The 27494-nt window shown below is 37.3% G+C and overlaps 1 protein-coding gene across 2 annotated transcripts; it reads left to right on the top strand.

Moving 5' to 3' along the window:
* The first annotated feature begins 212 nt into the window (after nucleotides 1-212).
* Nucleotides 213-26746, top strand: LOC136842434 (troponin C, isotype gamma-like). Of its 2 annotated transcripts, none has more exons than XM_067109768.1 (6): nucleotides 213-254; nucleotides 19330-19354; nucleotides 23850-23993; nucleotides 24481-24600; nucleotides 25506-25637; nucleotides 26520-26746. In XM_067109768.1, the coding sequence occupies exons 2-6, from the start codon at nucleotides 19333-19335 to the stop codon at nucleotides 26546-26548; spliced, it is 447 nt and encodes a 148-aa protein (XP_066965869.1). In that variant the 5' UTR covers nucleotides 213-254; nucleotides 19330-19332; the 3' UTR covers nucleotides 26549-26746. The 2 variants fall into 2 exon arrangements, with proteins under 2 accessions (XP_066965869.1, XP_066965868.1); XM_067109767.1 differs by lacking the exon at nucleotides 213-254 and adding an exon at nucleotides 17693-17881.
* Nucleotides 26747-27494: the final 748 nt, after the last annotated feature.

Here is a 27494-nt window from a genome sequence, read left to right as displayed (position 1 = left end):
TGTAAATGGAAGGTAAGCCTCATATATATATTCATTTCATGTTTTTCTTGACAGGAAAATTGAGTGACAGGTGTATTTAATGCAGTAAAGGGACAGCAATCCAAAATTCTGAAAAGACCGCAAGAATTAAGATTTAAGATATCTGGCAACTCTAAGGTGCAGTTTCCAGATGTTCTTTATCTTTAGAATATCCGAAACGCCAGTTTCAATAAAAAGGTTCTGTTGTGAAAGAGTGAACGAATTTGTGTTTCCAGGTAATGTATGAGTGAGTTTGTTTCAGTATTTGTGTAAACGAGGTGCGAGGTTACATTTCGGGTGTGTAATAAGGTTTCATGACTGCTGAAACGTCCATCCAGTTGGAGAATTGAAGTCAATGTTGACATCTAATATGGCGACGACATGGAGTACCGTGGGCTACATGACCGGACCAGGTCACTGGGGTTTATATAACTCTGAAAACTGCCTAAACGTTGACATTGATAATGAAGGTACTTCCTATGGATGCATATAACAGTTACAATTTTTCTTTTATTTCCCTGAGTAGCAAATGGCAATGAAGGTTGGGATGGCAGATAAGTTAGGCCTACGTGATGGACACTATACCCTAGTCAAAATTTCATAATTCTTTCAGCTCAACCTATTAAATTTGTCACATTTCTCCCCATCCTTATAATTCTAGTCGCTTTGGAAGTTTAAAATAAGTTTTTGATTTCAAAACCACTGACACAATTAAGTAATATAATGAAAACACGACTTGTTTAATGATATTCAAGGAATCACTACTGACAGCGTTCGGTCTCAAAATATTGATTTCATTTGATAATAATTAGATCACCATTTATCTCGTGTGTAATGTCAGAATATGAGTACAATTCTCTCTCGAAAGAAGGGAGACCATGATTGGAAAATATAATGAATCAGATCGACCTTTTTAAAAGCAGAATTAGCCTACCAATACGGTTGGCTTGAGATCTGCCTAGCAGAATAGTGCCTCTTCATTTGTCATATATATATATATATATATATATATATATATATATATATATATATATATATATATATATATATATATATATATACACATATACACTATACATTGCGACAAAGTACTAAATCACATTAGCGTAAGCAATATGACTGACACAAACTCAACTTAGCAACGCGAGTTTGTGTATAATAAGGTGGTAGATATTAACCCAAATGTATGCGTACTTTAATTAGGACAAGGGTCTAGTTAGACCGTGCTTGAGAGGAACCATATGACTAAAACGAGGAAGATTTGGCATTTTGGATTTTGGCAGTGACGATTAAAGAACTTTCTGCCAAATTTATTGCAGGGAAGTTGCCCACTTGTTATCGCGGTGTGGTGTTAAGGTTAGAACAAGGAGGATTTATAGGTCTACGTTAAAGGCGTATACCTGCTGCCTTTCGAAGGTGTTTGATAAGGGAGGATTGGTTAAGAATAGCCTGAAGATTTTGTTGTCAAAAGAATGTTTGGCTGTTGTTGGTTATGTTGCACTCATTATTTTTGTATCATTAACTACCAGATGTTCATTGACAATGACTAGACCAACACATTATTAAAAATAATGTTGTTACCCCAGTAGGTCTAGTAGCTGTGGTTGTCAGTGGTGCATATTTGCAACATGAAAATATATTAAAATCTTCCTACTTGAACCGCTCTCTCTCTCTCTCTCTCTCTCTCTCTCTCTCTCTCTCTCTCTCTCTCTCTCTCTCTCTCTCTCTCTCTCTCTCATTAAACCCCGGCTATTAAACGAGATTTATGATCTCAGACAACCGTAACGAATAACATTAAACGTCAGTTCGATAACAGCATCATTACGAGATACTCGCCGGAGTTGACATCAACTCCACATGCCGATCGATGGATTTGGGTTGACGTTTATGGTAGGCCAAATGAGAATTTCCATTTTAATCGCTCCGTAATGGCTGTTTTTGCTTTAGGGTTTGGTTGGCTGAGAATATAGTCGTTTGTGGTTCGTATTGTAATGTGGGTGTATTGCATATTGTATATATACGGTATATGTATGTTTATATATGTTTGTATATTTGTATTCCTCCAGTCAAGTCACTCGCCCGTACCTGTAAACACCTGTTTTCATTAAAAAAACAGAGTAGATTATATTACAAAGCAACTTTTTTATTCCTGAAAATGAACACTGCTTTCACAGTACAATAAGCGATTAAACTGGTACTTAACTTGCTCCAGGTGTAAAAATGGTCGCCTTTTATTTAGTTTTTGTTTGGTTGAGCTCTGTGACCGGCAGTGGAGGAATAAGATCGTCAGTGCTTTTGTAGAAGCGAATTGTGTCTACTCATTGAAGAGGCCACAGAGCGTGGGTGGGAACTCCCACAGCCATGGTCATGAATGAAATCGGTCACATTTGTAAACTGATGTGAACAATTTTTATCCAGCAAGCGTGCAACAAAGAGGAAATACCAAAGTTATATATAGCGTCAAGACCAGCCAAAGAATTGTGGCCAATAGAAAAATACAAAAAAAAAAAAAATAATAAATCCACGTTTCAGTGAAATTTGATAGTCGTAGCCATTTGATTTGCTGGATTGATTTTGTCACGTTGAGATGTATATTGATTTTGTCACGTTGGTAATAAATACTCAGAGATGTATATAAGCAGTGTAGAAACCGAAGGTTGTTTTGAACGTTATTCAAAGTCAAACTTTGTAAAACAACGTAGGCTAGTTTTTCCTCTTTTGTCGTTTTGAAGCTTCGGGGGAAAGAAAGCCCGTATAGGAAAATAAGACCACAGAGCCAAGGGGAAAGAGGAAAATCAAAATGGAAAAGAGAAGAGTGATCGAAAATATATCACACTCAACGGTGAACTCCGTAGAGCATGGATTGGCTCACTCAGAAAGCCAATTCAAAACTTGCATGTTTCTTTATGTTAAACTGACTCGATGCCAACCCCATACCTGAAATCAAGCACATATCCAAAACATTTTATCATTTTGGTTCCAACTGAAGCAAATAATTTTCATAGGCCTGAGGATACGACGAATCTCCAGACATTTTGGTGAATGTCCCTTTAGAAGGTTAGGGTACGTCGTCTCGAGGTTGGGTTAGGCAAAACTTTTTTATTATTTTAGAAGACTCTCTCTCTCTCTCTCTCTCTCTCTCTCTCTCTCTCTCTCTCTCTCTCTCTCTCTCTCTCTCTCTCTCTGATGCAAAGAAGAGCAGAAAAGACCCTGTTGAACTGTAACATCCGTAAAATATGACATTTGTGTAAAAGACATCCTGGGTTCCTTAAATAGCATCATCTAATATTCCATAAGTTTTATGTGGTTGGTTCAGTGATAAGTTCCTAAAACCTTTTGTAGCAAAAAAATTACTCTGTTTTACAAATATATATATATATATATATATATATATATATATATATATATATATATATATATATATAGTATATAATATATATATATATAGTGTATAATGTGATAAACAGTGTGTAAATAAACATCTGTGAGGGATAAATATTGTAACAGTGCCCATGAATATGAAAGGTTATGTTACGTCAAGTTAGGTAGGTTTTGCTATATTCTTATTACAGGAATAAATAATTTAAATTCATAGTTACACAATATATATATATATATATATATATATATATATATATATATATATATATATATATACTGTATATATATATATTAGTAAAAGAACGTAATATAAACGGTGAACACATACCTAGTGGATACATATTACAGTCCTACCCTATCGTTAGGTTAAGTTTTGTTAGATTTTTGTTACGTTAATCTTTTTTTTTTTTTATTACTCGCTCAGCACCGGAAGATCGTATTAAGATTGTTTGATTGATCACAACCGTATTAAATTAGCCATTCAGACTCTTTGGGGGTGTCTCTCGTATTTCAGATTCACCATTTATAACCTGTTATCATACTTCCCATATACTGTCCTAAAATGGAAAACTGCAGTGTCTGCAAAATTTTCGAAATTGAGGTATGCCACCTATTGGGCTCGTGAAACACTAATACACAAGTTACTGCAGTTTCAGAATGGTTCTTCAGTGCTTTCCACGAGTATTTAGGGGGTCCCATTTGCAGTATCTGCAAAATCAGTATTATTAAGGCAAGGGAGTATCTACCATTTTTCTCAGTTTTGTATTTTTGCAGATACTGCAGTCTTCCGTATTAGGGCTGTATAAATTCAGTGTGATTCGACAAACTTGAGTGAGAATCACGTTATGGTGTGTATGTTTGTGTTTGTGTTTAGTGGAGAAGGAGAATGGCCAAGTTTTGCGTGAACAAATTTACAAGATTTACACCTGAGTCTTGGGCCAGCCAGGATTGGGAATAGCAGGCATAACGGAAGCCTAAACTGCGCAAGGTTACGTTCATAACTTCAGTGGAGGCAGCACCGTTTTGTATTTTGGTGTATGAAATACAAAATTTATAATTTTGTCAGTCTTGTATCAATGATAGTATTATGATAGTATTTGAAGTGTCCGTATCCTGCAAGTTGATACAAAAATGGTGATTGTTATTATTATTATTATTACTATTTTATTATTATTATTCAGGAGATGAACACTATACATATGGAACAAGGCCACAGGGGCAAAGCTTAATCTTGAAATTCAAGCTTCCAAAGAATATGATGTTCAGTAGAAAGAGGCAACAGAAGGTAATAGGAAATACAGAAAGAAGATATCAGTTATCAGAAAAGAAAAAAAAATAAAGAGAAATCAAATTCATTTCAAACCAATTAGTAAATTGATTCATTATTTTTCACTGAGTGCTGGTAATCGTAAATTCATTTTTATAAAGTCAACATGTGAAGTGTTACTACGATAAAGTGTACATAACTGTCCTTGGCCACACATGCCACGCTTACTGTCATTTGCAGAAGACACAAAGCTAAATATTACGCGGCCACCCGATATAAATAACAAAATAGATGGACGGTCCGTGACAGGAACCGAGGTAGACGGAATGGGTGGTTGTTGGGGGGGAGGTAGGAAGCGCTATCTCGACTGCCTATTGGTCAATCAATCGTCAACGTCATGAGGAGTTGTCGTGACGTGGCCACTTCTCATTGGTCATGACGAACCTGTCATGAATGCCCCGTTATTCTTACTGGCTTATCAGGAACTGTCATATTCGCCAATATAGCGGTTTTCTAGGCCACGAATGCCAAGCAGCCATTGGGGTATCCAGTGCGTTACAAAGGGAAAATCCCCCCCTAACCTCTCTCTCTCTCTCTCTCTCTCTCTCTCTCTCTCTCTCTCTCTCTCTCTCTCTCTCTCCTGACGCGGTGGTAAGAGCCCATGGCTTGCAAACTCAGGGACCCTTTGTTAACCTAAGCTGTGAATTATTTATCTCGTCGGTAGTCGTCTGTTGAGGATCGCAGCTAGATCTGAGAGAGAGAGAGAGAAATCTCTGCGTAGTCACTGATCTGTCAATGAGGATTACCTCGGTGAGACAACCTCACCTCCCCCTGAGCCATTCGGTAGGAACCATTCATTAGATATTCTGAGAATTTGTCTTAAGAAGTTGTTTAGGTAGCCTGTCTTAGAAGTTCTCTCTCTCTCTCTCTCTGTCTCTCTCTCTCTCTGTCTCTCTCTCTCTCTCTCTCTCTCTCTCTCTCTCTCTCTCTGTCGTGCCCATGAGGAGACCTATTTAAATGAATCAGTCTGACTAACAGCCCACCTATTCAGAAATCGTGCTATCTTTAAAATCCGAGGGCTCAGATGATCTGTGATCATCAGAATTCCACATCAGGAGTCTGAAATATAGCCCCTTCCTTAAATATTGACGGGCCGACGAAAGGATAAACACGCACCTGGGCACCACATGAGACGGAACACGGTCATACCCACACGGTCATGACATGCCCATTTGAAACTGGATACCTGCCAGGAATACCCTCTGAGTGCCGTCGCTGTGCCATATCTCGAGATGGGAGAAATGCAGGGTATAATAACGATGGTTTCCTCTACCCAAGGGTCATGTGCTGTTATAATTGAGCGCGCCTCGCGCGCGGTGCACTGTATGCATTACTTAACCTGCAACCAATTTCATTCCTTTTCCTGTACCTCCGTTCATATTCTCTTTCTTCCATTTTTCTACCCTCTCCTAATAATTTATTTATAGTGCAACTGCTTTGAGGTTTTCCTCCTGTTGAACCTTTCAAACCTTTCTTACTGTCAATTTCCTTTTCGGCGCTGACTTACCGCCTAGGTCCCAGCATTCTGTCCTGTTCTGTAAACTAATAACAAACAAGTAACAACCACGTCAGTTATAGTAGCAGAAATGCCCTATAATTACAGACTGATGATATTAAAATCAACGATAGTGATATATAAAAAAACCATAATAATACTGAAGTCGGAAATAATGTAAAATCGTTTTGTAAATAACAACGTAACGGCATTACTCAGATGTGTAATTAGGGTAACATTATGTCACTGTGCTGTACTATTGCCCGCTTATTCGGGGTATTGGCGATTCAGTAGACAGAAGGGGGGAGGGTGCGTACTTGTATGTTTTGTGTCAGGCCTTGTTATATTCTCTCTCTCTCTCTCTCTCTCTCTCTCTCTCTCTCTCTCTCTCTCTCTGGGGTATTGAAGTTTATACATTATATATATACATATATATATATATATATATATATATATATATATATATATATATATATATATATATATAGGATTCGCAAGCAGGTATATATTTATGATAATAATGCAGTAAATACTCACTGGTTAACCTTCGCTCATACATAAAACATGCAAACACTAAAACAACACAACGACAAACGTCTCGCTTGATGGACGAGTGGATCTGTCAGTGGAGTTTTGCGTTCCACTCTCGTAACAAAGGCGGTCGTCTAAGGGAAAAAATAATAATACAAAAAAAAACTTGAGAGTCTGAGTCTTAAATGTCAAATGCCACGGATAAAAGGGGTAATGGTTCTCAGAGCAAAGGTATGGGAGCCGATGCCCGCCTACTCGTTTTACCTGTGCCCGGTTTTTTTTTTTTTTTTTTTTTTTTTTTTTTTTTTTGCTTGTAGCAACTCAGTATGTATACTTTTGCATTGTCGGGTGTGTGTTTATGTATGTATGTGTATTAAATTAGAATATTTAGCTGGTGATATGTTTCCTTTATGTGTTTGTATGGGACTTAATTTGTATGTCAAACAGAAAAATAAGTAAGAGACGCTAGGTATGTTCATGACCGCGTGATTGTTATTTTACATGTGAAAAAGGCAAAACTCAGCCAATATACTTTTGTGTGCACGAGTGAGTTTGTGTATGTATATTCTGAGAAAATACGGAGCTTTAACCTTTAGAATCTACCGGTCAGTTTTTTTTTTTCCAAATACTTATGTAATTGAAAAGAACGACAGTGCCCCCTTAACGTCTCGAGTTCCTCACACTGTTCGGATACGCTTGTCACTACAAAGCCTTAGATCCAAATGCAAGCATGTGAAGTCATTCTGATGTCCGTAGCACGGAGTCGAACTTGCATTCGGAGTATCAGAACGAGGTCACGTTGCCGACCTGACCGCGAGAAAGATTGTCTTCTGATATATATATATATATATATATATATATATATATATATATATATATATATATATATATATATATATACATATATATATACAGTATATATATACATATATATATATATATATATATATATATATATATATATATGATATTAAAATATATATATCTGTTAATAAAAAGTGATACGTGATCTTGTGAACATAAAAATAATACAAAAAGAAAATTCAGACAGTGTAAAAGCATTCATGTTTATGTTCATGTTTCGGTCTCGTATATATGCGTATACTGTATATATGTGCATGTATTTCTCCGATAATACTCAGAGAATATTCAGAAGACTGACGTCTTCCTAATTGGATTAACGGAGCCTTCAAACACATGACGTGGAATAATCCTTTGAGTCGAGCAGTCGCCGTTGCGGACCGCCGAAATTAGCTGGATGGAGACTTCCGTTTCAGTTTAATTACTTGATTGGAGGAACGTTCCGTTTGTTGTTGTTGACGTTTTAATGTGGAATTTCTTAGGTTTTTCGTCGTTCTGTAATATCCACGGTTTTTCCATGGAGATGGTCACAGAATAAGTACGTTTTACGTAAACAATCGTTACTTCATTTACACCCATTATATAAACACGTTCATCATATATATATATATATATATATATATATATATATATATATATATATATATATATATATATATATATATATATATATATATGTATATATATATATATATATATATATAAAATATATATATATATATATATATATATATATATATGTGTGTGTGTGTGTGTGTGTGTGTTACCGGCAAATAGCGAAATGCACTTGGGGACATTTGATCCCCAGGGGCTAGTTCTAAACACGGCGAAACAGTGACTTACCTACACTGTTTCGTCGTGTTTAGTACTAACCCCTGTGGGGGATAAATGTATTTCGCCGTTTTTAGTACTAGCCCCTGGGGGATCAAATGGCCCTAAGTGCATTTCGCTATCTGCCTGAAATTTCAAGCAGTTCTTGAAATGCTTGGTTTTGCTATCTTCCTATAACATATATATATATATATATATATATATATATATATATATATATATATATATATATATATATATATATATATATTTGGCAAATCACTGCCATATTCATATTCATTATTCGTGAAGAAGCACCCTGTGCAGAGACCAGCTACAATTTAGCCGCTTTATGCATTACACAGTAGGCTTATCAGCAGCGCGTCGAACCCCCTACATATGTAATAAAGTAACTGTTAATACATACACACTGCGCCGCTCACCTGTATCTTGCACACTCATTTCCTAGATGCTTAGGACCTTTTCTGGTAACCCTTCCACACTCCACGTATGCAGTGCTTTCGAGGTCTTCCCTTATTTTTTTTTTTTTAGGTCTGCTTCTCGTCTTGTCTTCAAATAATATCTTAGAAAAGGAATTAGTTTTTCCTCAGATTTTATGTACACGCTACAGTCAGACTAATAATGAGATTCAAAAAAGAACGAGGAAAAGAAATATTTTCTTGAGACGGCAATATAATAGATTTCATCGCAAGAGGGGCTTTTGTGCCATCGTATAAACTGTAGATGCTATGTATCAGTGCATCTCACGCGGTGCACTGTAGGCATCACTTAAGGTTCTTTGCAGCGTCCCCTTCGGTCCATAGCTTCAATCGCTTTCATTCCTTTTACTGTACCTCTGTTCATATTCTCTTTTTCCATCTTACTTTCCACCCTCTCCTAACAGTTGTCTCATAGTGTGATTGAGAGTTTAACTCGTCTTGCGCCTTTAAACTTTTTTTACTCTTAATTTCCCTTTCAATGCTCAGTGCCCTCATAGGTCTCAGACCTTGGCCTTCGGCCTAAATTTTATATTCCATTCCATCCCACAAGGTTTGGTTTTTTTTTTTTTTTTTTTTTTTTTTTTTTTTTTTTGCTTGGGGAAGGGTAAATAATCAAATTAGTACATTCCATTGTAATTGCCTGACCATAGTTGCATCGACAACATTGCTAACCATCTAAATTAGTCTTTCATTGTCACCTTGTCTCAGGCAGGGGGCAGTGTCACACGAACGAGGGAGATTGTGTGGGGTTAATTTAGTTGGGTCATATACCAGCATGGACTCTTGCGAGTCATGAGACCTGATGCAGACTTTTTTTGAGGGTGATGAGACCTGATGTAAACTTTTTTAAATTCTCTCTCTCTGAGACTCTCTCTCTCTCTCTCTCTCTCTCTCTCTCTCTCTCTCTCTCTCTTCAAGCGGTGGCAGAAATTACGTCTTTATATCACTTCACACCAGCAACTTCGTTCTCATCTCTTAGCCCGAAAGTCGCGTCAAGCACTAACATTTATTGAGTACTGGTGCAAAATTAGAGTGTCATATGTTTGTCTTGAGTGACGCCTCGGAAACCCCGAACTGACGTCCCCTATAATTTTGCTGTCAATAATACGTATAGGTTCTTGGAACCAATTTTGTCATCAATATTAGCTATTTGGAACACTCCCCACCCCCTAGAACTAATTTTCCTTTCAGTTTTTGTTTTCTAAAATAAATTGTGCCACCGATTTTGCCTACTAGGAACAAATTTAACTTAACTAGTATTAGATACTGGGAACAAATTTTGCCACAGATTATAGACACTGGAAACAAATTTTGCTACTGATTATAGATAATAGGAACAAATTTTGGCCACCGATATTGGATACACGAAACAAATTTTAGGGGCCTTATGCCAACAGATGCCAGAATTGCTCACGCGACCCACTTAACCCAATGACACATCGCATGTATACAGTAACCGTCCCTTCATAGCAACGATGGAATTTTAAGAGGCAAAATAAAAACGTCTAGGAATGAAGGGGGGAAAAAAGAGAGAGAGAAAGAGATTCTTTAGCAATCATGAATTTGCCCTTCTGAGCTGTCAGGAAGGTCTTGGGGCCCCGACGTGTCGCAAATAATTCGCCTTTTCCAGAGGGCAATGGCACCTACATAAATCTCTCTCTCTCTCTCTCTCTCTCTCTCTCTCTCTCTCTCTCTCTCTCTCTCTCTCTCTCTCTCTCTCACTTTGGGGGGGGATGGTGTGTGAGTGAGCAGCGAATAAACCTTTTCTCTTCATTCGTGTTCCGGTCTTGTTTTGTTTACAGACATTTTTGACCCTTTAGCATTGTTAGGGAAATGTTCTTACATGGAATATACAGATTTAAGCTTTATATACAGACCCACTCATACATATACACACATGTATATATTATATAAATGTGTATAATTATATATATATATATATATATATATATATATATATATATATATATATATATATATAATATTGAATATATGGTTATGTAATATATGTATGGGGAGATAGGAACTGATAAGAAAATCGGGGTGGAAGTGGAATTTATAGGAAGTGCCGTAGGGAGAAAAAGCTGTACCAGAGGGGAACATATTCGTAGACAAGAGTAATGAGGAAACGAATTTCAGTTTGAAAGATGCTATCGGAGAAGGGCTGTCCGATTAGGATAGCAGACTTGCGCCAGTGGTGCGAGGATCCTAAAGACCTCTTATTAAAGCTGGTTGATGAAATAGAGGTAAATACGGATGTTTTTCAACAGTTGAAGAGGGTAATGTAAAAATTTATAAGAATGATTTTGGCAGCGACCTTTGAGGATGTATGGATGGCAATTAAAAGGTTGGGGGATGGGGAGATACCAGGATGTGACGTGGTTACTTGTGAGATCTTGCTGTGTACGACAGCTATAACATTGAGTGGCTGACTCGGATGTGTAAGGAACCTCGGGATATGGGAATGTTTCCAAAGGGCTGGATAAGAAAAAGTGTTTCTTTATGTAAGTGGCAAAGAGACAGGAACTATTTTACTAATTATTTGTAGCTGTTGAGAAAATATTTAGTTGATTAATTTTATCCTTGGCAGCTCATCCTGGTTCAGCAGTTAAAGGATGAATGTGACAGGGACTGTACCCTTTACCGGCGAGTTGAGAGGTTTCATTATCGTGCCCTGGCAACGTAGCATTAAGAAATTGGAGGTGCTGTTCACTGATAGGTTGTCAGGACACGATGATAAATCCTTTAGGCTTGATAGTTGAGTCTATAGTGTCTGTATCTTTATATACATATATAGATATAGAGTATATGGCCAAAAAAGAAACTGAAACAGCATTTAAGAGTTATATTACATAAAATACATATTATAAAAAGGTAAAATATTTTGCACATATATAGTTTCAGTTTCCTCGTGGCTTTGTACTCTATTTATGTATTATATTACTTCGTTAATCCAGTGATAAATTAATATTTTATATTTATATATATATATATATTTTAGGGTTTATATATATATATATATATATATTATATGTTTCAGTGTGTGTGTGTGTGTGTGTGTGTGTGTGTATTATGTCTGTGCTTATATCATCTTTGTATACTTGTGAATTCTCTCTCTCTCTCTCTCTCTCTCTCTCTCTCTCTCTCTCTCTCTCTCTCTCTCTCTCTCTCTCTTCAGAGACGCTTGTTATGGACTAATGGCCCGAATTAGGTCTGCAAACGTCTCTCTCAGCTGTGCATTATAAATGCCAAACATTTGGCATGATTCCGAAAGCATATGATTTTCCGTGATAAACACAGCTCACGAGGCTGTGATGATGTTAGCTCCTGGTCTGTTTATCGAAGGCAAGGAAAACCAAATCAATTTAGCGGTGAAATGCTTAAAAGAGGATTAATGTCTGTTTCTCCTACTTTCCATAGGGAATCCTTGTTATTTTTTTTTTCTTTGTTACCTCTCGCGTTATGTAATCCTGGTGTCGTGACGCAAGTTATTCATTTTGAGAAAGCATTCAATTGTTTTGTGGGTAAGCAAATGATTAATTTATAAAACTAGGTTATAAGAATATATCAGTAAACGTTGAGCTAAAATTAGTCATCAAGAAGAGGGAAAAACTACGGTGCACTGCCAGCGGTGCACTGTAGGATTCACTCAAGGTTCTTTGCAGCGTCCCTTCGGCCCCTAGCTACAACTCCTTTTATTCCTTTTACTGTACCTCCGTTCTTATTCTTTTTCCTCCATCTTATTCTCCACCCTCTCCTAGCAGTTGATTCGTTGTGCAAATGCGAGGTTTTCCTCCTGTTACACCTTTCAAACCTTTTTACTGTCAGTTTCCCTTTCAGCGCTAAATAACCTCACAGATCCCAGTGCTTGGCCTTTGGTCTGAACACTATATTCTATTCTATTTTCGTTATAGTTATTATTAACTTTCACTTGTTAATTTTGTCTAGTCGTAGAACCAAAATCATAAAGTTTTATTATGTTGTGCATTTAACCAGTGTTTTCTATTCCTATGCTTTTTTATTAATGTTTAGTATTTTATTTTGCCGTTTCGTTCCTCCGCTTGTTCTTGAAATTTTATTTTTCTATTTTCATTACGACCTTTCGACATGTGGCGTCTGTCTAATTCATAACAAGGCCCCAAAGATATTCAAATAAGACTCTGAGTAACTCTTCGCTACGATCGACATCAATATCGATCGCATCGTCGATACGATCGGCATCCAAACCCACTCCGCGAGACGTAACGAGGCCGATCTATAAATAAACGCTGACCATCTGCTCCATTCGCGTCTTTTACTGGCTGCGAATGACAGTCGTTTGTGGCTATATGCATGTTGCCTCCTTAACGACCCTTGGGATCGACGCTCTTATCTCAGATGGCGATCAACACCTGTCGACAGTATTCCCTGTGTTTGATCTGAGCTTCATCTGAATCCACCTTTAATCTCCTTATTTCATGCCGTGTTGGGTGGAGATCGAGGTCGTGCTTGAATTGTAGATTGCTCGAGGAGGAGGAGGAAGTGGAGAAGGAGAAGGAGGAGGGGGAGGAGCATTAGGAGGATTAGGAGGAGGAGCATAAGGAGGAGAGTAGGAACATTAGGAGGAGGAGGATTAGGAGAAGAAGTAGAAAGAGGAGGAGGAGAAGAAGGAGAAAGAGGAGAAGAAGAAGAAGTAGAAAGAGGAGGAGGAGAAGAAGGAGAAAGAGGAGGAGGAGAGAAGAAGGAGAAAGAGGAGGAGGAGAAGAAGAAGGAGAAAGAGGAGGAGGAGGAGAAGAAGTAGAAAGAGGAGGAGGAGAAAGAGTCGCCCTTGTCCTCCATATTTCATGTCCTGTGAGGGAATATCGAGTTGATTCCCGTAGAGGGGTAGTGCCGACAGTGCACCTCAAGCGGTGCGCTGTAACCATTACTTTAGGTTCTTTGCAGCGTTCCTTCGGCACCCGAGCTGCAACCCCTTCCATTCCTTTTGCTGTACCTCCGTTCACATTCACTTTCTTCCATCTTACTTTCCACTCTCTCTAACATTTGTTTCATAGTGCAACTGCGAGGTTATCCTACTGTCACACCTTTCAAACCTTTTTACTCCCAATTTCCCTTTTAGCGCTGATTGACCTCATAGGTCTCAGCGCTTGGTCTTTGGCATAAATTTTATATTCCTTTCCTATAGAGTTGATACTAGAGAGAGTACTGTGTTGATATTCGTTCCCTGATAACTGGCTTCTATACAGCTGTGGTTTGTCACCTATTTCGTTTAATATTATTAACGTACTGTGTATGTACACACTGGTATACTTTGGCAAGCATGGCCTAGAATTACACAAACGGGTTATCAGCACACTCTTATAAATACTTTGTTGTAATTAAAAGCAAACTAGATAACATCAGAATGTCATCGCATCGATAATGTCCGTCATTAAATCAGAGAGGGTTAATTTCATTACGAGGCATACCTGATTTGATACCAGTTGAAATTACATTGATAATTCGTCCTCACTTAGTGGAGGAATTCGCTTCCTGGAGACTTAGGGACGCCAGAAGAGAAACCCCGTCATGTATTAACCCCCCCACCCCACCTCCGAAATGTAGTCTTCCTTGACCAATTAACTCGACAGGTAAAGCGTTCCTTCTCTCATTCATCTAGATCTTTGGCTTAATAGGTCCTCTTTAAGCTCTGTCTCATGCAGGTGAATATAGCTGCCTTTCATAATTCACCTAAATTGTCTCTTCCGGTGCGACGCATTTTCAAGTGGCTTCAATGCAACTTCCACTTATCTTTTTCATGTTCGCGATTAAAAATGAAGGGCGAGCAACTCAGCTGATTCGGAGACACGATTATCATTATTTTTCATTCAGTTCGTACCCTTGATAATATAAATAGTTTGTTTGCCCCTTGTCGTTTCTTATCTGCAGGCTACTATATAGGGCGTCCCTTACAGATGCCTATGTGTTTATCCATTCATGATTATTATTTCATATTCAGGTCTTTGTATGCAATTCCTGCCAACACAAACTATATCGTGGCTTTATCAGAAGGCGAGAGAGCTGTAGGTACCACTAAGATCAAGAGGTCAAATGAGTACCCACACTCAGATTTTCCTGGCGGACTGCATGCATTACTAAATGGTGTTTGCAGCGTCCCTTCGGCCCCTAGCTGCATGCACCTTTTATCCTTTTACTTTACCTCCGCTCCCGCTTCCTGTCTTCAATCTTGTTGTCCAGCACCTTTAACTTTTGACTTTGTAGTGCAACCTTGGGGCTTTCCTCCCGTTCCTCTGCAGAACGATGTACTTCATCTCCCCTATTTTCTAGATCTCTTTATCTTGCTGTCCAACCACTCTAACTCCCTCTTTTCATCGTCTTACGTGCTGAAAGGCCGAAAGTGCTCCATTGCTTGGCATGACAACATAAATTCCATAAATTAGTCAGTCAGTCAATTTTGGCATTAGCAGAAAAAGAGGGCTTTAGTCATCATCAGCTCAACAGAGGTCAAGTTAGTGCCTGCGCTGACAGTGTCGTGACCTTGTCAGAAGGAGAGACGGGTATTGTCACCCTTGGTCCCAAAGTAAGAAGGATCAGATTCACTGAAATTCTGAGGCTGTTTTAGCAAGACTTAAGCAATAACTAGTAAAAGATGAAGTCAAACTATTGCTTGATCTGTTTAAAAAGTGGGGTGGGTCTTATACCTCCTACATCCCGTAGGGGGTTAGTGCGTCACGCGGTGCACTGTGGGCAATACTTAAGGTTCTTAGCCGCATCCCTTCGGCCCCTAGCTGCAACCCCTTTCATTCGTTTTCTTGTACCTCCATTCATATTCTCTTTCTTCCATCTTGCTATCCACCTTCTCCTAACAATTGTTTCATAGGGCAATTGCTTTGAGGTTTTCCTTCTGTTACACCTTTCAAATCTTGTATTCCTTCCTTCCTATTCCTCCTGCAAATTGTGATTATACTGATGCCATCAGTTAGCCAGATGATGTCAGAGTGAATGATGGTTTAGAATGCCTTGGTTTCAGTGACAGCTTGAAATTGTGAAGCATGATTCACTCAGTGTCTTCAGAGTGTGAGTGTGTGTGTGTGTGTGTGGGAGACATGCCATCTTGAATGGAGAAATTGATGACATAATGGTTCGCTATTAGTGAACAGATGATGATTAAGGAATAAGTAGGAATGTATATGGGGTACGTTGAGTTAACTTTAGCCCTCAGTATTATTATTATTATTATTATTATTATTATTATTATTATTATTATTATTATTATTATTATTATTATTATTATTATTATTAAGTCTAGTAGCTTAGCCAGCCACTGAGTAAGCAGCCAAATCAAAGACGTTTTGGACAGCTTCTGAAGCATCTGTAACGAAATTACCAAAAAAAAAAAATATTCCAGCAAATGAGTTAATCAGCACAAGAAAGAACAACCACCCTCCCCCCAATAACCAACCACTGTGGGTCCCACACCCCTAAATAATTACCCTAGACTTCCAGACTACATTGCTCATACATTGATGTCGTTGGTGACACATGAGAAATGAATCGCTCATCTAAGACTAATTAAGATCAGCAGATAATCTTAGATTACTGGTGATGCGTATCTTTGACAGGTATGATTTTACCGATATTGTGAGTAGAAAAAAAATATGATTTGTAAATCGAGAGTTTCATTTATTCACTGTTGAATTCATGTATTAGTGTATAGGGCATTGAAATGATTATATGAGTGGATAATAGTTCACCTATTCAAATGAATAGATAATAGCTTATCTATTTAAATATTCATTTAAATGTTAATGATATTAGCTTGTTAGAAATATGTTCTTCAGTCATCAGTTGCTGGATGCAATTTGGACTCTTCAGATCTTGAGTATCAAAATATATTAAAACTTTTGATTTTGATGAAAAATAATAAGATAATATTAAAGATAAAAAAAACCTAATGATGAAAGATAAAAGGTATAACAAACTAAACTTCTCCCGTGTCAGAGAAGAATATGAGTTTCAAGGACAAAAGGAGAAAAACATCCCCTTTTTTGATGTGATGTCTGGCGAGTCAGGTACAGATCGCGTTAGCATATCTGCAACATAAATCACATGCGTAGTGTAAAGAAGTCACATGCTACTAAGGGCATGTGGGAAAAAAAACAGTAATCGGGCAGGTTATTTAGATGGGATAGAGAGAGAGAAAAAAAAAGTTACAAGGGATTGTATGTCCAAGAGAGAGAGAGAGATTTGAAAGGGGGGTGTGGTTGCTGAAGGGTGGGGGAAGGAGGAGTAAGGGAGGAGGGAGTGTTAGTAAACGAGTATACTTCAGACCCTCCGTTCCTCCTTCCCTCCCTCCTTCCCCACCCCCCACCCTCCATTACCTCCTCGATATGCCACATGTAAATAACATGACGATTGGCCCTGTCCAACTGTATTCAAAACAGGGCCCTCTGAAACTGTATGTATTTAAGTTTGAATGGCAAAAAAAAACTTGAAACTTTGAATAAATTTTACTTTAAAATTTACTTTAAAAAGTCAAGATTATTGAGATTAATATAAATTTGTCTCCTCGAAAATAAAGTGACCGACGCCACTTGGCCCATATCACCAGCATGCTTCTTGCCATGACCGCAGATTATCAGCCAGCAATCCCCTATAATCCCAGAGCCCCTCGGCTTGAATACGTTGACCTCCCCTCCCCAAGGGCACCGGATGACGGGTAGGGGGCAGGCTGGGGGAGAGGGGAGGGGGGAGTTGATAGTTATGCGACCTTACAGCAGCTGTGTGGCCATTGGCATTACTGTGGCTTACCGTTTGCGATTGGCCGCGTATATTAAAGAAGCCCCCCGAGGCGCCAATCTCAGTTGGACCCTTACTTTCGAGGAGACGGACAGCGAGAGCGTCGCAGACGGATCTGCGTATAGACGTCAGGTCGCACTTTTTTAAAGAGGGGAAAATTCCAACGCCACGTAAACAACAGTACGTTCTATTTATCTGTGTCTATAGTGCTGTGCTGCTGTAGTTACATAATTTATATACTTGGCATTTCCTCCTCGTCTAAGTTCCCCGTTGGACGGGTTGGTATCGTTCTCAGCTAGCACTCTGCCGCACCCGCGTTCGATTCCCCGACCGGCCAATGAAGATTTAGAGGAATTCATTTCCGGTGATAGAAATTAATTTCTCGTTATAATGTGGTTCGGATTCCACAATAAGCCGTAGGTCCCGTTGCTAGGTAACCAGTTGGTTCTTAGCCACGTAAAATAAATCTAATCCTTCGGGCCAGCCCTCTGTAGGAGTGTTGTTAATCAGCTCAGTGGTCTGGTTAAACTAAGGTACACTTAACTTCCTCCTCGTATAGGATTCGAACACAGGTTTTGAAAGGTTGCGAGAGCCAGCGGCTGTGACCTGTTTTTTTTTTCCCGGCTCCCATAATACCTCTGTGACCAGATGGAGATATTTTATCCCCTCCTCATTGTGTAGTAGTGGTTGTATCATGTCGAATTCCTCCGGCCTTGGCTTTGTTAATTATTCGTACTTGCGCTTGCGCTCGAATTTATTTGAGTAGTGATTTGTATATTGAAGAGCATAAATTTTCTGGTATAGTCTATTATATATAAATACATACATACATACATACATACTGTATATATATAGATATATATATTAACTTTATCACACACACAATTGTTCTGTGCATTAGTAGAATTACTAAAAGGACCTCATTCAAACTGGATCGTATCTAACTTTTTCTGAATAAATACTCCATTAGATACCATCCAGTTTGAATGGGGTCCTTTAGTATATATATATATATATATATATATATATATATATATATATATATATATATATATATATATATATATATATATATATATATATATATATATATATATATATATATATATATATATATATATATATTGCATTTGGATCTAAGGCATTGTAGAGACAATCATATCCAATGAGAGCGAAGAATTCGAGAAGTTAAAGAAGGTATTGTGATTATTATGTTACCAATACAAATATACATATGTAAATGTAATAACCACAATAATGTTGATGTACCGAAAAGAGAAATAAAACACAAATTATAAATCCTGACCGGTTTCGTCCTAGCTAAGACATCTTCAAGACTAAGACGAAATTAGTTAAGCTTTTATTTGTACATTTGTTCCATTTCCGGTGATTTCAAGCATATTACTTCAATATAGCACTCAGTTGTGTAATTATCAAGTGCATTTGTAATACAATCTTTCAATACCTGATAATATTTATACGGTAGAGTTTTTGTTATGTAATGCGAGAGTCGGATGTCAGATTTTTTAACATATTTTCTTGCATAATCATAACTTGTTTTTTTTTCATCCACCTGTCACATCAGATCATAATGATTAGATATGTAATGAGCATATTACTCATTTCAGGTCATGGATGATGAGCAGACAGCGAGTGAGTATAAATTCTGAACCGTAATTTCTTTTTTTTTTTCGTGTTATTTATTAGTGTTATGAAAGGGAACGATTTATGTAGCTAGTCCAGCCTAACTGACGAGGAAAGGCGAGACGCCCTTGCCAAGGCTGTGGATGTTAAAAAATGTCGCATTTTTTTTTTTATTGAGCGACAGTTTACGTAACTTGTCGCGACAGTTATGGAGGAGTTCTGTTTTGTGGTTGCTGTGTATGAAGCTTCCTGTTTATTAACTGTTTTCCTTAATGTTTTTGTTGTGACCCGTTTTTGGATGGTATTGAATAATTATTTATTCATTTTCTCCTTTGCTTATACTATTTCCACACACTGGCAAAGTATCCTATGGGATATTTGCTTTGCAAATCAGCGGCCTTTTGAATGTTCCCTCACTGGAATGAAAATCCTTTTTTTTTTCGGGAACGTGGTTTGTAGGTGTGTCATTTATTATTCGGACATGAATCTTTTGTCTCGCCTTTCGTAATCTCCTTTTGTTTGTATTTCACAGATTTATTTCTCTTTTACCGTCATATAATTCTTTTTTCTCTGATAACATTTGTCTTGATGTCACCTTTTCTAGTGCATTTTATATAGAAAACAGCTCCTGTTCCACTTTCTTGTGCATGTACCCCTTTCTCCTATTTTATCGCCTTGTGATCGTTAAAATCTTCTTTTATAATGTTGTAAGGGCGTGAGGTTATTCGTCATTACTTTCTTTCTGCATGTTTGATGTCAATTGTTCTTATCATCTTTGTGATTTGGTAACCTGGTAAGTCTCGTCTTGCTAATAATAGCATTAACTCTGTCTCACTTCTTGAATAACACTGCTTATTCTTTTTTCTGGAAGCATTCCACAAGTGAATCTAGAATTAGTATGTTCCCATTTAGAACTAGTATTGTAGAATTGTTAGCTAAGCATACGTAATTTTTAGCTTTCAAAGTGAAGCACCATCAGTATTAGCTTCAGAACATAATTTGACAGTTACAGTATTAGTACTTTGGCATGAATTGGTTTTAGTTATTAGTTGGATAATGTGGTGTTTTAATTAGATCAATAATAGTTTTGTGAAACATAGAGAGAAGATCAGTGTAACTTAAATGGTTGCAACATTTGCATTAAGTTCTTGCTTTGTAAGCGAGGGCTTTTGCTTTAACTATAGCGAGGACCTCTGGTGAGCTACTGTCGTCCAGAAACTGCTTTGGCAGTGGCCCGTGTTGGCGTAAGACCAGCTCAGTCTAAAACTGAAATAAAATTTCGGCATCAATTTTATATCAATGATACCTTGATTTTCCAGTTTTAACAGGCACAAAGATTGCTGCATAAAGTTTTAAAGAAAGGAATGAACGTAACTGTGGACACACACACATCACCAGAGGTCTTCAGAATCCCAGAAGCATGTCTGTCTAAATAGTTCGTGCTACTTGTTTCAGCTGTCGATAGCGTAGACCACAGACTGCCTCAGGGGCTACTCAGCGCAGTTCTCTGCTGGAGTACGAAGCCCTGGGGCCTTGAACACTCAAAGGTATCGCTTCTGTGAGCTATATGGGGACTACGTACTGCTCTTGAATAGTAAAATCAGCTTTTTAGCTACTCAAGTTGCAGATGGAAATGTATCCTTGAATGCCATATTGAATGATTATTTTTTTATCGCCCAGAATGACTTGCACAACAGAGAAGTGAATTTGCAATTCTTTAAACAGCCGTTTTCATGAATTTTGCGACAACGAATGCTCCCAAGAAAGTCAGTTGAGAAAGACTTCTAGTGGATTTTGACTTCAGTAATTAAGGTCAGCTTATTCACTCTGCAAGCCAAATGGAATATTTCAGTCCTGCCCAGAGATGTTACATCTTGCTCATAGAGTCGCAGTGGTATTGGCTATTTACAGGACAGCGTTGCAGCTTGGACTGCAGAGTCATAAGTTTAAATCTAGATCGTAAACTCTGTTGGGCCTGCTTTGGCACAGGAGCTGCCTAAATTAGTATTCAGGGCTGAAGAAGCAGACGAATTGCAGTTTTCCATCGATTTTATTGTTTGTATTGGCTTTTACATAAAATGCACCTGTCACTAATGGTTTCTTTCAGTTATTAACAAAATACAGAAAAGTAGATCATTTCGATAACTGTGTGTTCGTTTAGAAAATAACTTTTATCTGTTAGGTTCCTTAAGGAATTTTGAATGGAAGTCACAATTGATAATTAATTAAGGGAAAATGGAGGTGACTTTTTGCCAGTGAGTCGAAAATAGACACTCGTTGAGAAAAGCTCCTTGAGTCATGTACATTCTCTTGACGAACCAAAAGCACGGCGTGCCTTCAGCCTTAACAAACGACCAACCGGTGTATGCTAGGAAGGACCGTTTATCATTACGAGTGAGACCGTCGCTCTAAATTTAAACCGCCTTCCCCGTCAGAATGTCGTCAAATCATGTCTCTGCCCGCGTTTTGACGAATAGAAAGTGTAGAGTTACGTTTGTCATAAGAGAAAAATATTTAATCTTGGATGGCTTCTAAATCTTCAACAGTTAGGCTGTTAGTTTCTCTAACTTAACGGAAAAAATGCAAATTTTTTACAAGTCTGAAACCGAGCGTAAAATTTAATGGTCTTGTGGAAATTCCCTCGTGCAGAAAACGAATCGGTATTCATGACGGGATAGTGAAATTGCCTCCGTATACTGGACAGAAATGTTCATTACCTTTAGATAATCTCAAAATTAGAGCAATCGTTGTATAAATACGATATGTAAACCTCTAGCAGAAGTTATCATCACCCACGCAGCGTTTACAAAACTGAGCATGGAAACATTTTTGACACCGGCAAGTCTGACAAAGCAACGAAGAAAGTTTATGACTCAGTAATCGAAACATTTACCGTATTAATTTTTCGTGGTACGTAGTCCCCCTATAACATAGCCCAGCGCATTCCTAAGCCCAGAAGTAGCCACGGAGAGACCTGGCAGATGTAATGGTTGTGAGTATGTCATATATACCGAGAGGGCTTTCTCTGGGCCCTCTTTCGGCTATTTATAGCGAGTGACCCCAACGCCATAAACTGACTTTGGCGCTGTGTCGCTATGCTTATTATTAACCGTTTGTGTTATTGTTATTTATGGTTGTTTTTCATTGCATTATCATTTGTTTTTCTTTCCATTGCGTCACTTTTTACTTTATATGTGACTGAAGGATTTTTTTTTTTTGTATTTTATATTTGAAAGATTACACGTTTATTTTGCCTTTTGGAGATTATACTATTATTTTCATATTGAATAAATCGTTTTTTTTTTATTTATTTGCCATTTGGAGTGAAGTTCAAATTATTTTCAGCATTACATTAATTTCTCTGTGCATGATTTGGTCAAGAAATTTATTTTTGGTGCATTCTGTTTAGTTCATTTAAATTTTCTGAGTTGTGTTTGACACCAAACTTTTCGTTAATTTATATGATTATTTAATGTATAATTATATCTCTCTCTCTCTCTCTCTCTCTCTCTCTCTCTCTCTCTCTATATATATATATATATATTTATATATATATATATATATATATATATATATATATATATATATATATATATATATATATATATATATATATATTTATATATTTATATATTTATTATTTATATATATACATATATATATATATATATATATATATATATATATATATATATATATATATATATATATATATATATTATATATATCCTGATAGCCGAGTTTTCAAAAGATCTCTTAAATTTGGCTCAAAACTAATACGCATACACAAATATTACTGAATACCCTCGATTTGAAAAATTACAAGGGTGACATTAACAGCAAGTAATGGGACTTTACATCAACAGTCTCAGAGAAAATGTTATTGCGTTTGCAACAAACGTTTGGTCTTCAACGGTACTCATTGCTCTTTTAATCGTAGCCCTTCCCCTACCTTTCACGAAGAAATATGGTTGAAATCGTCGTACCTATGCTCCGTTTCAGATTTACTATTCCCGTCTGCAATATTTCAAAATGCGTTTCTTCGTCTTTGACATCATTCCGCCCTCCCTTATGATGATGTAAAAAAAAAAACCAGACGCCCCATAAAAGTGTTGTCTCCTTTAGCGGGAAAAGGCTTTGGGGCCCGCGGGTGGGGGGGCGGAGGAAGGAAATGTCTTCTTGTCTATAAATATCATTTGGCGGGGAAAGGGAGGGGTGGGTGGGTTGTTTGCCGGGGTGGGGCAGGGTGGGGGAGTCCTTACTTTGGGCACAGCAGTCATGAAGCTATTCGACCGCGAGGCAGATTGACCGTTCAGGCTTCCCTCTCTCTCTCTCTCTCTCTCTCTCTCTCTCTCTCTCTCCATATATATATATATATATATATATATATATATATATATATATATATATATACATTGAAAAATCTATAAACTGAACCGGAAGAAGATAAAAAAACAGAGACTCGGTCTAGCATTAACATAGCTTCTTTCTGACGCGGCGCCAGCCATGCGCAAGGTGTTCCAGATGTTCGACCAGGGCAAGACGGGCTTCGTGGAATGCAGCAAGTTCGTCAACATCCTCAACACCTTAGGGCAGGCCTTCGACGAGGACGAGCTCAAGGCGAGAATCGCCGAGAATGACCCGAATAGTGAGTGACTGGATCGGTTTTTGGCTCTGCCGAAATGTTTATTGAGTACTTTTTACATATCCATGACAGGATTAGTTTCTTTCGAGAAGAAATTACTATTTTTTTTTTTTTTTCTTGGTTCACTGATTATAAACAAAATTTTATCAGTAATTTTTGATTCACTGGTTTTAGGCATGAAATTTTATCAATATTTTTTAGTTTTACTGATTTTAAGCATAACATTTTATCAGTAATTTTGGTTAACTGATTTTTTATTGGCATATGTATCAATATGTTTTGGTTCACCAGTTTTAAGAATGACATTGTATCCATATTTTTCGGTTTCCCAAATTTTAAACATGAAATATTATTAATATTTTCCGGTTCATTAATTGTTAGCATAAGATTTCAGCAATTTTGTGTGTATTTTATTTTATAGTTACTTATTTTAGGTATCCAGTTTTGACTTGGATGCTTTCCTAAGTATATTACTTTTGCTTCAATGCAGAGGAAGGAAAGGTAGACTTCGAGAAGTTCTGTTCCATCGTGATGCCCTTCCTGGAGGAGGACGACGACGAGGCCATGCACGAAGAATTGAAAGAGGCCTTCAGGCTCTACGACAAAGGAGGTGAGAGCCCCGAGGGCTTGTCAGTTCTAGGTTGCCAGGGGAAGGGGAGAGAAGGGTAATTACTGAGGTTCAACACCCAAAATAGGCTGCGAACCTCACATATGAAGGGATGGGTCCGGGGAATAAGTAATGGGATAGGTAATGTTATTTTTTCCCCTTTCTTTAACTCCTCATTTCTAACTTTCTCTTTCATCTCTGCTGGAAGATGTAATTACTTTGTTATCAGTAACGTCAATGGAAAAATTATATTGACTTTATTAGTTTTTTTCCTTTTTAAAATGTCACAGCTTCTGTATTTTTTTTATTTCCTTTTGGAAATGTTGCACCGATTTTTTTATTTCCTTGTGAAAATGTCGCACCTTGTTTTTCATTTCCTTTTGAAAATGTCGAACCTTCATTTTTTTTCATTTTTTTTTTTTTCAATTTTTTTTCATTTCCTTTTGAAAATCTCGCAGCTTCTATATTTTTTATCTCCTTTTTTAAAATGTCGTGCCTTCTATAAATTTTTTTCATTTCCTTTTTAAAATGTCGCAGCTTCTATATTTTTTCATTTCCTTTTTAAAATGTCGCAGCTTCTATACTATTTTTCATTTCCTTTTGATAATGTCGCAGCTTCTATATATTTTCATCTTTTTAAAATGTAGAACCTTCTATAATTTTTTCATTTCCTTTTTAAAATGTCGCACCTTTATACTTTTTTAATTGTGTTTGACACCAAACTTTTCGTAAAATGTCGCACCTTTATACTTTTTTAATTGTGTTTGACACCAAACTTTTCGTAAAATGTCGCACCTTTATACTTTTTTAATTTCCTTTTGAAAATGTCGCAGCTTGTATACTTCTTTAAGTGTTTTTAAAATGTCGCACCTCCAAGCTCTTAATGGTAAAACGCTGTTCACCTGCAGGCGATGGCTACATCACCACAGGGACCCTGAAGGAGATTCTCAGAGAGTTGGACAACAAGCTGACGGAGGAAGACTTGGACGGCATCATCGATGAAATTGATGAGGACGGATCCGGCACTGTCGACTTTGATGGTGAGCCCTCGTTTGTCTTTGTATGAACTTGCTCTGAGCTGCCCTAAGTTCATATCACACACACACACACACACACACACACACACACACACACACACACACACACACACCCAATATAATATATATATATGTATATATATATAAAGCCACTACAACACCTTCTATATCTATATATATAACTTCTCGCTGCTAGGGCGTTATATATATATACGTACCGGGGTCTAAGCGATCAGGCAGGGCAGCCGATAAATACCCCAAAGCCAAATCAAAAAAGTCCTTCAAAAGAAGGCATCGTGCTTACCCCATACAAAAATGGGAATAAAAGCACGTTAAAAGAAGAAGAAGAAGAAGATGCTAATTGGTGAGAAACCTCTTTTCCTAAAATGAATGGAACAGTAATGGTAACTTACTCAGAATGAATCATTGTTGTTTTGACTTTCTCCTACATATATGACAGGGCATTAAAAAAAAAACTTCAGACAGTTCACGAAATTCACTTAAATTAATTTTGAGTTTTGACTGTATAAAAGTGGTTTACGTTACCTCTTGATTTTTTCGTGAATACGGAAAAAAAAAACAGTATAATGGTAAATAGTCCTGAGTCCTTGAATCGTTATCCGCTTAGTTTTCTAATGTTATTCTGTTAATGCTTTGTAGAATAACTTGGTGTTGTATTCAAGTAGTTATCAGTATTGATCGTGTTTATTCTTTTGGAGTTAATCTCATTCTGTTTATATTTTCTCTCAATTTGTTTCAAAATCTCAGTTTATTGTATGTTTTTAATCGCAGTTTGCTTGATATTTCTTTATTTTCGGTTAATAAAATGATTTCTCAGTGTCCAGTTTATCACGGAGATTCAGTTAATTTACTTCTACATTCCAGAATTCATGGAGATGATGACAGGCGAATAAATGGAATCGCTGTTAACCGTGCGAAGGTCTTCCAGATTTCGGTGGGTTTATTCGGCCTTTGCATCGGCTCTCCTCTTCTTTCAGCGTCTCTCGCTGTTTCTCTTGACCGTCGTTTTCCCCTCTTCCGTTGTATGGAAAGTAATATCTTTATCGCGTCTGTTGTTGTACAAGAATTTCTCTAAATAAAGTCTATATTTCTGAATGGCTTTGAATGGGCTCTGTTGGGGGTATACACTGTATAGTATTGGTGGTTTCTTCCAGTACTGTAGAAATAAAGTAGTTGTAGTAGTGGTAGTAGTAGTAGTGGTACTAGTAGATGTAGTGGTTATAGTGTAGCAGTACAATGAGCTTCCCATCTTCTTTGAATTCGAAACAAATAGACTTTTTTTCACGGAATCAACATTGTATCTCTGTGCTGATGGTAAACCAGAAAAGTGCATAAAAAAATTGGTTCCTGTTCATTCCATATAGGAAGGGCAATTACTGTATGCCCTTATCTTGAAAGGTTTAACCAAAATAAAAAACAGCAGAAGAAGAAAGGACCCGGAAAATAAGTAGAAGAGTAACACAAAAGGAATGGACTTATTCTTAAGAGACTGAATTCAAGATAATTGAGAATACAGAGTAATGATCAGTCACTGGTACACAGTAACTTGCCAATGATTCTCCCAGTATCCTTGAATCGAAAACAGATTTGAGAGAATTCAGAACTGTTAAGCGCAGTGATGTGACTCGTGACGAAATGAGAACATCCCTTAAGAACTCATTACAAAATCAAAGCTTCTTTTCAAGACAATTAGAACCTCATGGAGGTCTATGGTTAAATCAATACATCTTAGAGAATCAAGACAAAACAGACAGAGACCTAATGCAGAGTTGCGCTTAAAGAAAGACCATGCCAAGAATCATAACAAAATAGATTTTTTTTCAGACCCTTGGCAAAATA

Source organism: Macrobrachium rosenbergii, chromosome 10 (assembly GCF_040412425.1).
Source record: "Macrobrachium rosenbergii isolate ZJJX-2024 chromosome 10, ASM4041242v1, whole genome shotgun sequence".
Lineage (NCBI taxonomy): Eukaryota > Metazoa > Arthropoda > Malacostraca > Decapoda > Palaemonidae > Macrobrachium > Macrobrachium rosenbergii.
This window is presented reverse-complemented; position numbering and strand designations above follow the sequence as displayed.